The sequence below is a fragment of the Triticum dicoccoides genome, chromosome 5A (genome assembly GCF_002162155.2).
Source record: "Triticum dicoccoides isolate Atlit2015 ecotype Zavitan chromosome 5A, WEW_v2.0, whole genome shotgun sequence".
Taxonomy (NCBI): domain Eukaryota; kingdom Viridiplantae; phylum Streptophyta; class Magnoliopsida; order Poales; family Poaceae; genus Triticum; species Triticum dicoccoides.
Genome location: NC_041388.1, coordinates 572,344,896 through 572,356,535, shown reverse-complemented (window position 1 = coordinate 572,356,535; position 11,640 = coordinate 572,344,896). Strand labels below are relative to the sequence as shown.

The following is an 11,640-nucleotide window of genomic DNA, read 5'->3' as shown; positions in this document are numbered from 1 at the left end:
AAGATTGAGGATGGACTTCCCCCTAGTTTGACTTGACATTGATTAACTTTTCCCTAACGAGCCATATGTAGTGTTAATTTCTTTTGCAACTTTTTAGTAGTTAGGATAAACCGTCATTTATTTACTAGTCAGGGCAAAATCGATGTTTGTTTCGTACTGTTTATGTACTGTAATGTATGGTAAGGTCACTACTAGGGAGACCACAACATAGGTCGTGTATAACCAAACATCATGTTTTGCATGTTGAGAGAACTGCTGCCAACCAAACGCCAAGTATCAAACTGCTCAGTGGTCGAAGGCAGGCTAACAAACAAACTATGTGTAGAAAATGACTTAGTTAGGCTCAACTCAGCTAAAATATCTTTTCCTTATAATAAAGTAAGGAGTGCTTCTGGTAGTCCATCATGTAATTTTGCACAAAACCCACTGTATTTTCTGTGAATCAACCCGCACTACACACTTAAGTCAGGGGGAAATATCTGGTGCACCGGAGCTTGTGGTGCTACCGGTGCATCAAACTCATATTGTCCTTTTACAATGTTAAAAAAGTTCTGAAAAAATTTAGCACACTCACACAACATCAATGTAGGTTGTCATAAAAATTTAAGTCAAAATTTGAAACATAACTCAAAAAATGGAAATGACAAATTCAACACTAAATAGTACATAGCATAACTTGGGTTCAGATTTGGCCCATTATCACGCTGATGTCAAATTTGTCATTTTTGTATCTCAAAAAATATTACAAAATTTTATACAAAATTTTGTGACATCATGCATTGATGTTGTGTTAACATGCTAGATTTTTTTTCAATTTTTTAAAAATATTCTATGGCATCCGGTGCACCGGTAGCACCACAAGTGCGGGTGCACCAGATACATTCTCTTTAAGTCAGAGCCGAACCGTTATTTTGCATTTTTTTGGAACCCCCCGACTTTTTAGGTTATTCATCCGCCGATCATATTTAAGTCAAACATATTTTTTAAAAAATTATCCATATCTTTTAAACCTTAACTCTGATTTTAACATTTTATATATGAAATTTGATTAGAAAAATATGAAGAATATAATATAATTTGATTGAGGATGGACTTCCCCCTAGTTTGACTTGACATTGATTAACTTTTCCCTAACGGGCCATATGTAGTGTTAATTTCTTTTGCAATTTTTTAGTAGTTAGGATAAACCGTCATTTATTTACTAGTCAGGGCAAAATTGATGTTTATTTCGTACTATTTATGTATTGTAATGTGTGGTAAGGTCACCACTAGGGAGACCACAACGGTCGTGTATAACCAAACATCATGTTTTGTGCGTTGAGAGAACTGCTGCCAACCAAACGCCAAGTATCAAACTGCTCAGTGGTCGAAGGCAGGCTAGCAAACTATGTGTAGAAAATGACTTAGTTAGGCTCAACTAAGCTAAAATATTTTTCCCTAATAATAAAGTAAGGAGTGCTTCTGGTAGTCCATCATGTAATTTTGCACAAAACCTCCTGTATTTTCTGTGAATCAACCCGCACTACACACTTAAGTCAGGGGAAAATATCTGGTGCACCGGAGCTTGTGGTGCTATCGGTGCACCAAACTCATATTGTCCTTTTACAATGTTTAAAAAGTTCTGAAAAAAATTTAGCACACTCACACGACATCAATGTAGGTTGTCACAAAAATTTAAGTCAAAATTCGTAACATAACTCGAAGAACGGAAATGACATAACTTGGGTTTAGATTTGGCCCATTATCACACTGATGTCAAATTTGTCATTTTTGTATCTCAAAAAATATTTCAAAATTTTATACATAATTTTGTGACATCATGCATTGATGTTGTGTTAACATGCTAGATTTTTTTCAAAATTTTTAAAAATATTCTATGGCATCCGGTGCACCGGTAGCACCACAAGTGCGGGTGCACCAGATACATTCCCCTTAAGTCAGAGCCGAACCGTTATTTTGCATTTTTTTGGTACCCCTGACTTTTTAGGTTATTCACCCGCGGATCATATTTAAATCAAACATATTTTTTTTAAAATTATCCATATCTTTTAAACCTTAACTCCGATTTTAACATTTTATATATGAAATTTGATTAGAAAAATGTGAAGAATATAATATGATGTTATTTTCACTTATTAAATATTTTTAAATAAGGATTTTGGAAGCAAATTATAATTATATAGCGCACAGTCCATTTTTCTTTCGTATCAACGACGATGATTGCAAATAAATATCCATTAAAACCATATAAAAACTAAAGAAAATTTCTCACCCCCTCCCGCGCGAGAGAGAGAGAGAGAGAGAGAGAGAGAGAGAGACCTTAAGATTAAGCACATTCAAACATGTTTTGGTTTGTGTGAACATTGTGCCCACCGCCAGCGAGGGTGAGAAAAGGATAAGCGGCAAAACAAATGTGATGCCCCCCTAAAACAAATGTGATGGACCTATTGTGGTCTTGAGTGATGTTTATAGGTTAAGTGTGTGTGCTATTTTTTCTTTCATTGCAACGCACGGGCTATTAAAAATAATGAAACCTACCAAACGCATCCAAAAAAAGTAGCTGCACACGTTTTAGGAAAAGTCAACTATAGAAAGCAAGCGCGGGTGTGCAATATAGTTGGGCTCGCCCGTACGATAATCCACTCTTGTGTCCGGGCTTAGATGAGCCCGGTGAATAGTTCCATGATTAAAAATAGAAAAAAAACAAAATTTTTATGGGAAGATGTTCGAGTGCATAATGTCCGTGTAAAATTTCATCCGGTTTGGACATTTGTGGAGCTTATGACGAGAAATTCACCCTGAACAGTCCATAAACAGTAACAATACATATAGCCGTTTTGTCTTTTTTGTCGCGCGCTTCTTAAATGTCCAAACACCATCAAAATTTACACGTACATCACGCACACAAGCATCTTGCTTAGAAATTGTTTTTCTTTTTTGAATTTTTTTTCTATTTTTTGTGATTTTGCCCGGGCTCATAAGAGCCCGGGTGCTGAAAACGCCGCGCTCCCACCCGTAGGGCAACTTAAATTACACTCACCTGTAAAAATTTCTGTCTGAAATGTTCGGTCTGAGCAAATAAGCGAAGAAGCAGGGATGGCATGGAGATGCCGTGAAACCGTGTAGAAATCATGGGGGGCACCCTCACAAATCAGAATTCCGCTCTCCCAGAATTTGAAATTCGGCGTCGGTTCGAACCGGGATAGCGCGTACGACGGCACGGGTCAAAGTCAAAATCAACGGGCGAACCGCCTCCGGAACCGACCTGGGCCGTGTCCGAGTCCCGGGCCCGCACGTCAGCCACCCCCGCCCCCCTATATACCTCGCCCCCTCCCTCTCCGATCCAACCAATCGACAAGAGCCCGTCGCGCACGAACCGACCCGAAGCCGCCGCCGCCAGCACCGCACGGAACCGACGCGCCGCACCGAACCCATGGCCGAGCACGACGCGCCCCCCGAGTCCGGCGCCGCGAGGTCCCCGCCGGCCAAAAAGCGCGGCGGCGACGCCCGCTCCCCCCAGGTGAGGACCGCTCGCCCGCCCGCCCGATCGATCGGCGCGGCTGTCTTCGTCTCTCTGTTTATTATTTTTCGCGCTTAGGGCCGGGGGGAATTCGCCGGAGGACAGGGGGTTTGGGCAGGGCGCCGGCTCGAACCAGTTCGGTTGCTAGGTAGATTGCCGCGCGCGTCAATGTTCGGTCGCGGATTCGAGGCTGGTCGGATTTTAGTTTCAGTTTCTCCCCGAATCGGTGCTACTGCTGGATTGTGCTTTTAGTTGCGCTCCCCCGAATAAGATTTTCGATTATCTAGACGCATTGGGGGGACGCATGGTTTTTTGGGATAGGGCTGGTTCGGAATGGCTCGGCTTTTAGCTTCCTGCGCCGCGTTCAGTTGCGAGTTCGGATTCAAGTTTCGCACCCCAAATCAGTGCTGGACCGTGTTTTCAGTTCTGGGCTGCGCCCTTGAAACCTGAATTCGGGCGTGTTTTGATGCTCTAGATGCATTGGGTTGGTGATGATGGGATTCCAAGTCCAGGAGCATGTAGTTTTTGTTTGTTTTGTCACGTGTGATGTGACTAGCAGGCTTGGTAGTTATAAGTAGGAAGTATGTTTATCATACTAGCAGGCCCTGATTTTTTTTAAATACATCTGACGGAGGAATTCATGTTCTTTTCCAGCAGGATGCGCAGCCTTTGAGTTCCAGAGACCGGGTCAGGGAGCGCGATGAGGACAAGGACAGGGAGCGCCACAGGCGCCACGGGGAAGACCGAGAGAGGTACCGGGACAGGGAGAGTGTCCGTGAACGCGGTGAAGGGAGCAGGGATCGTGAGCGCCACCATCGCGACCACCGTGAAGAGAGCAGGGATCGTGAGCGCCACCGTCGCGAGCACCGTGAAGAGAGCAGGGATCGTGAGCGCCACCATCGCGAGCACCGTGAAGGGAGCAGGGATCGCGAGCGCCACCATCGCGAGCACCGTGAAGGGAGCAGGGATCGTGAACGCCACCATCGCGAGCACCGTGAAGGGAGCAGGGATCGTGAGCGCCACCATCGCGACCACCGTGAAGGGAGCAGGGATCGTGAGCGCCACCATCGCGACCACCGTGAAAGGAGTGAGAGAAGGGAGCACCGTGACCGTTCCGATGACCGTGACTACCGCCGGAGCTGTGATCGTGACGCTGAAAGGTACCTGGTTCTTGATTTCTGTGATGTGTCTTATGCATTTTGTTGCATTAATTGATTCCAGCATTGTGTGCTTTTAATTGACTGCTGGCTAAATATGTTGAGACCTATTCATCCTTGTGCTTAGTAGGGAGACGTTTTTATTTTCTGAAAAATTGGCAAGGTGTATCATTTGGTTTAGGGTAGATGTTTTTTGAGTTTTCTAATTTTATCTACAGAAATTATTCACTGTACTATATGGTTCTACACCATTAACATAGTTATTAAACTGTACATGGACAGCCCCACATGTCATTTCATGAATTACAGGACTGGTAAATGTAGGCAATTTTGCTGCTGTATAACCATCTGGTAGCTGCAATGTTTTCTAGTTGGTTGGTGCTGTATGCAGTGGCGATCTTTACTTAGCAAAGCAAAACAGTAATTATAATAGTGATAAGAGTCATGAACTAATTATAATATCTGCTTAACTTTTTTCTTGACGCAAATGAATTAGGTTTCCCTTGAAGTGTTGATGTGCAAACAATTCTGTATTTCTAAGCACATCTGCAAACCAGAAAATATCCTATGCAGATTACTCTCTTAAAAAAAGTCTGATCTATGTTGTGGTAATGCAGAAGGGACCGTGATAGAGATGGCCACAGAAGGCATCGCTCCCGCTCCCGCTCCCGTTCGGAGAGTCAGAGGTATGTGCTGGATGCCATCCAAAGCTTATTATTTGTATTTTGGCAGTTTGTACTGTTCATATTAAGTTTGCTTGTTTCCTCTGAGTAAGACAATTGACATGTGTTTGGTATGGGTTAGTTTTTTTTTTGTATTGTTCGTAAGTTGACATAATGTACCATGGATGATATCCGCAAATTTGAACTACCTTGATTTGGTTTCTTGCTGTACCATGGATGATATTTGCCAATACCCCATTTAGTTGACGCAGGTGTCTAGTCTTGCCTGATTTATCTTTATTATATGTATATATTATTGGCCGCCTTTAGTTTTCTTACGGCAATCTTCATTTGCTGAATCGCTTACTAATGTCTTCCTGTATTGAAACAGCAAACGCATGAGTGGATTTGACCAGGCACCATCAGAAGCCATTCCTATACTCGCTCCCACTGCAACCCCAGGTATGTGGTGACAGAAAATGTTGTATGATGCCTTACAATAAATAATAACTGATGTTTGAATGTCTCTATTCTAATAATTCATGTTATTAACAATTCTCTGTTGATGCATTGCAGTTCAGCTACCTGAACTTCCTGCTGCTAATCCTGGGATGTTTCCGAACATGCTCCCAAACTTGGTCAATGTACCTGCCCTAGGACAGGTGACTACTGTGCTCCTTTTAAGATTCATTGTAGCTAGTACTCAAATCATGGATAACTGCCTCTGATCTATTACTAATTCTTTCTTCTCTTTGCATCGATCCACTTGCTATGCAGCCACTAGCCATGACACAACAGGTATGTTTGAGTTTTTTTCTGTGTGCTTGAGATCTATCTTGTTCTGTGATGCATAATCATGTCTGACCACTCTTTTCTTAGGCTACTCGGCATGCTCGTCGTGTTTATGTCGGTGGACTTCCTCCAATCGCCAATGAACAGGTAATTGCCTTGAGTAACTTGTTAGTTATTTCTTGGCATCTCTTTCTCTGTTCGCAGTCCGTGCTAAGTATTTTGTTCTTCTTTCTGCAGACGGTTGCTGCATTCTTCAATCAAGTTATGGCTGCTATCGGAGGAAACACATTTGCTCTAGGTCATGCAGTTGTTAATGTATACATAAACCACGACAAGAAATTTGCTTTTGTTGAGATGAGGTCTGTGGAGGAAGCAAGCAATGCAATGGCCTTGGATGGTATAATGTTTGAGGGAGCACCAGTGAAAGTTAGGAGGCCGACAGACTACAATCCTTCCCAGGCAGCTGCATTGGGTCCGAGCCAGCCGAACCCCAACCTCAATCTCGCTGCTGTTGGCTTGACACCTGGAGCAGGTGGAGGTTTAGAAGGCCCTGACCGCATTTTTGTGGGTGGTCTACCCTACTACTTCACAGAGGCTCAAGTGCGGGAGTTGCTTGAAACTTTTGGACCTCTTCGTGGATTTGACATTGTGAAGGATAAGGAAACTGGCAACTCGAAGGGATATGCCTTCTGTTTGTACAAGGATGTGACTGTCACCGACATTGCCTGTGCTGCTCTGAACGGTATCCAGTTGGGTGACAGGACTCTCACAGTCAGGCGAGCAAACCAAGGAGCAGAACCTAGGCCAGAGCAAGAAAACATCCTCCTGCAGGCACAGCAAGAGGCGCAAATGAAGGTACGACTTTATTATACTCCCTCCATTCCACAATGTAGTGCTTCCTTTATCCTCGTGCTTCAACTTTGACCGTAAATTTAACTACCAAGATCGATTGCGGCGGGAGCAAAAGTTATATCAGTGAATTCGTATTCGAAAGAAGTTTTTAATTATGTATTTTTTTCTCCTGCCGCAGTCGGTCTTGTTCGTTAAATTTATGGTCAAAGTTTGACCTCGAGAAGCGCGGGCGCACTATATTTTAGAATGGAGGGAGTAGTTCTTAAAAGACGTGATCTTATAAAATGAACAATTAGTTTATGAATATAGCCTTCCACTTTCTGACTCTGTTTGCTTTCTGAGCAGAGACTCGTGTATGAAGTCGGCGGAGCCCTAGCGACAAAGGTGGTATGCCTGACCCAGGTGGTTTCAGCAGATGACCTTAGAGATGATGAGGAATACAATGACATACTGGAAGACATGACGCTAGAAGGACACAAATATGGTAAACCATCATGCGGCCCTTACTCCAAGCTCTAACACGATCTGTTTTATCAATGTGTTTGCCTCTTTGCTCAGCTACTGAATCAGTTTTCTTCTGTGTTTTTCTTTTTGTGTGTCTGTTTTGTAGTGCCACATAGTACCATTGCCGAGTCTTTTATAATCCGACCTCATGCGAAACTTGCAATCGGGCCTAAACTTACAGAAGACACTAATCTTTTTCACTTGGATTTGACTAACCATATGTTTTCTTCTCTTCCTTTTTGTCACGTGCATGTGTGTTCTTACTGATTAACGTGGACAGGTAACCTGGTGCAAGCTGTGATCCCACGACCCCATCCCAGCGGTGATCCTGTCGCTGGAGTTGGCAAGGTGAGTCCTTACTTCTGTGCTATTCAGCATCTTTCACCGATTTTGCTCACCAAAATTTATCCATTCTGATTCTGGGTCTGCATTGCAGGTGTTTTTGGAGTATGCCGATGTGGAGAGCTCGGCCAAGGCAAGGATCGGGATGCATGGGAGGAAGTTCGACGGGAAGGAGACGGTCGCCGTGTTCTACCCCGAGAACAAGTTCGCTGAAGGCGACTACGACTATTAGACGATATATATTCAGCAGCGTAGTTGGTGTTGCCTTTATATGTAGTTTAAGCTTGTCGAAATACTGTCAGTGTGATATATTCAGATTTCGGATACCTTTACTTGGCACTTTGTTATTATGACTGTGGCATCGTATAACCAACATATACTGCATCGACCCGTCAAAAAAAAAAATACATACACTGCCTCGAGGTCTGGTTTCCATTTTTTTCCTTTCCACTCTTGGAAATGTTATTAGAGCATCTTCAACAGCCGTGCAACACACCGCGCGCTAAAAGTCACGATACAGTGTCGGGTTAGCCAGCTTTTACGTGCGGCGATGCGATGGCTCCAGCGGCCGCCGCAAATTAAAGCGCGCCCACGCCGCTCTAGCAGGCGCGCTATATTTCATCAGTTTTTTTCTACTATGATTCGATACATTAAATTGGTTTCGTAGATAGTTCTCCTCCTACTACTACTCGTCCGACTCAGACTTTGTCTCGATGATGTCCTCCTTCGACGTTAGAGCATAGGCGTCAAGGAACCGCTCGTCGCTGGAGTTCTAGGAGGACGCATCTCCTAGCGCTTCGTTGTATTTAGCGACCGCCTTCCGTGTTCGCTTGTCCTTGCGATAGTTGGCTCGCTCCTCCCTCCTCTTCGCCCTCCTTTGGGCGAAGAACTGTTCCTCGTTGGTGTCTTCCGAGAAGCGATGGCTCCACAGCGCCATGGCTTGCTCGTCCATCTCGGCCAGCCTGAGACGATGCTCCCGCCTCCGGTGCTTGCGACGATCCTCGCCGATGAGAAGCCGCGGGAAAGGCGCCAACTCCTGTGCGCGCTCCCGCGTCGCCACGTCGGCGAAGTTCATGTCCTGACGGGACCGCAGGAGGCGCCACGCCGCAGCGTCGTACGCGCGGGCACCCTCCTGGGCGGCGTCAAAGGTTCCGAGACGGAGCTGCATGTCGCCGGCCGACCGAATCTCGGCGGAGTAGGTGCCGGACGGACGCACGCGGATGCCGCGGTAGCCCGTACCTCCTCGGCGGTGAGGCGCGTGTTGGGGAACGTTGCAGAAAACAAAATTTTTTCCTACGGTTTCACCAAGATCCATCTATGAGTTCATCTAGCAACGAGTGATCGGATGCATCTACATACCTTGTAGATCGCGTGCGGAAGCGTTCAAAGAACGGGGATGAGGGAGTCGTACTCGACGTGATCCAAATCACCGGAGATCCTAGCGCCGAACGGACGGCACCTCCGCGTTCAACACACGTACGGTCAGCGTGACGTCTCCTCCTTCTTGATCCAGCAAGGGAAAGGAGAGGTTGAGGAAGATGGCTCCAGCAGCAGCACGACGGCGTGGTGGTGGTGGAGAAGCAGTACTCTGACAGGGCTTCGCCGAGCTCTATGGAGGAGGAGGAGGTGTTGGAGGGGAGAGGGAGGCGCCAGGGGCAAGGGTGCGGCTGCCCTCCCTCCCCCCCTCTATATATAGGGTCCCCAAGGGGAGGGGGCGCCGGCCCTGGAGATCCAATCTCCCAAGGGGGCGGCGGCCAAGGGGGGTTGAGTGCCCCCCAAGGCAAGTGGGGCGCCCCCCACCCTAGGGTTCCCAACCCTAGGCGCAGGGGGAAGGCCCAAAGGGGGGCGCACCAGCCCACTAGGGGCTGGTTCCCCTCCCACTTCAGCCCATGGGGCCCTCCGGAATAGGTGGCCCCACCTGGTGGACCCCCGGGACCCTTCCGGTGGTCCCGATACAATACCCGTGACCCCGAAACTTGTCCCGATGGCCGAAATAGCACTTTCTATATATAATTCTTTACCTCCGGACCATTCCAGAACCCCTTGTGACGTCCGGGATCTCATCCGGGACTCCGAACAACTTTTGGGTTACTGCATATTCATATCCCTACAACCCTAGCGTCACCGAAACTTAAGTGTGTAGACCCTACGGGTTCGGGAGACATGTAGACATGACCGAGATGGCTCTCCGGTCAATAACCAACAGCGGGATCTGGATACCCATGTTGGCTCCCACATGCTCCTCGATGATCTCATCGGATGAACCACGATGTCGAGGATTCAAGCAACCCCGTATACAATTCCCTTTGTCAATCGGTACGTTACTTGCCCGAGATTCGATCGTCGGTATCCCAATACCTCGTTCAATCTCGTTACCGGCAAGTCACTTTACTCGTACCGTAATGCATGATCCCGTGACCAGACACTTGGTCACTTTGAGCTCATTGTGATGATGCATTACCGAGTGGGCCCAGAGATACCTCTCCGTCATACGGAGTGACAAATCCCAGTCTTGATCCGTGTCAACCCAACAGACACTTTCGGAGATACCCGTAGTATACCTTTATAGTCACCCAGTTACGTTGTGACGTTTGGTACACCCAAAGCACTCCTACGGTATCCGGGAGTTACACGATCTCATGGTCTAAGGAAAAGATACTTGACATTGGAAAAACTCTAGCAAACGAACTATACGATATTGTGCTATGTTTAGGATTGGGTCTTGTCCATCACATCATTCTCCTAATGATGCGATCTCGTTACCAATGACATCCAATGTCCATAGTCAGGAAACCATGACTATCTGTTGATCAACGATCTAGTCAACTAGAGGCTTACTAAGGACATGTTGGTGTCTATTTATTCACACATGTATTACGATTTCCGGATAACACAATTATAGCATGAATAAAAGACAATTATCATGAACAAGGAAATATAATAATAACGCTTTTATTATTGCCTCTAGGGCATATTTCCAACAGTCTCCCACTTGCACTAGAGTCAATAATCTAGTTACATTGTGATGAATTGAACACCCATGGAATTCTGGTGTTGATCATGTTTTGCTCTAGGGAGAGGTTTAGTCAACGGATCTGCTAGATTCAGGTCCGTATGTACTTTACAAATATCTATGTCTCCATCTTGAACATTTTCATGAATGGAGTTGAAGCGACGCTTGATGTGCCTGGTCTTCTTGTGAAACCTGGGCTCCTTGGCAAGTGCAATAGCTCCAGTGTTGTCACAGAAGAGTTTGATTGGCCCCGACGCATTGGGTATGACTCCTAGGTCAGTGATGAACTCCTTCACCCAAATTGCTTCATGCGCTGCCTCCGAGGCTGCCATGTACTCCGCTTCACATGTAGATCCCGCCACGACGCTCTGCTTGCAACTGCACCAGCTTACTGCCCCACCATTCAAAATATACACGTATCCGGTTTGTGACTTAGAGTCATCCAGATCTGTGTCGAAGCTAGCGTCGACGTAACCCTTTACGACGAGCTCTTCGTCACCTCCATAAACGAGAAACATTTCCTTAGTCCTTTTCAGGTACTTCAGGATATTCTTGACCGCTGTCCAGTGTTCCTTGCCGGGATTACTTTGGTACCTACCTACCAAACTTACAGCAAGGTTTACATCAGGTCTGGTACACAACATGGCATACATAATAGAACCTATGGCTGAGGCATAGGGGATGACACTCATCTCTTCTATATCTTCTGCCGTGGTCGGACATTGAGCTGAGCTCAATTTCACACCTTGTAACACAGGCAAGAACCCCTTCTTAGACTGATTCATATTAAACTTCTTC

At 45.9% G+C, this 11,640-nt stretch overlaps 1 protein-coding gene across 3 annotated transcripts; it reads left to right on the top strand.

Moving 5' to 3' along the window:
* Window positions 1-3,363: 3,363 nt before the first annotated feature.
* Window positions 3,364-8,220, top strand: LOC119302940 (splicing factor U2af large subunit A-like). Of its 3 annotated transcripts, none has more exons than XR_005147797.1 (11): window positions 3,364-3,520; window positions 4,175-4,680; window positions 5,295-5,363; window positions 5,731-5,801; window positions 5,916-6,001; window positions 6,117-6,137; window positions 6,219-6,278; window positions 6,369-6,986; window positions 7,329-7,467; window positions 7,594-7,835; window positions 7,924-8,004. XR_005147797.1 is itself a non-coding variant. In XM_037579997.1 (11 exons), the coding sequence occupies exons 1-11, from the start codon at window positions 3,434-3,436 to the stop codon at window positions 8,059-8,061; spliced, it is 1,860 nt and encodes a 619-aa protein (XP_037435894.1). In that variant the 5' UTR covers window positions 3,364-3,433; the 3' UTR covers window positions 8,062-8,220. The 3 variants fall into 3 exon arrangements, 2 of the variants coding, with proteins under 2 accessions (XP_037435894.1, XP_037435893.1); XM_037579997.1 differs by having other exon boundaries at window positions 4,178-4,680; window positions 7,768-7,835; window positions 7,924-8,220; XM_037579996.1 differs by having other exon boundaries at window positions 7,768-7,835; window positions 7,924-8,220.
* The last annotated feature ends 3,420 nt before the right edge of the window (window positions 8,221-11,640 follow it).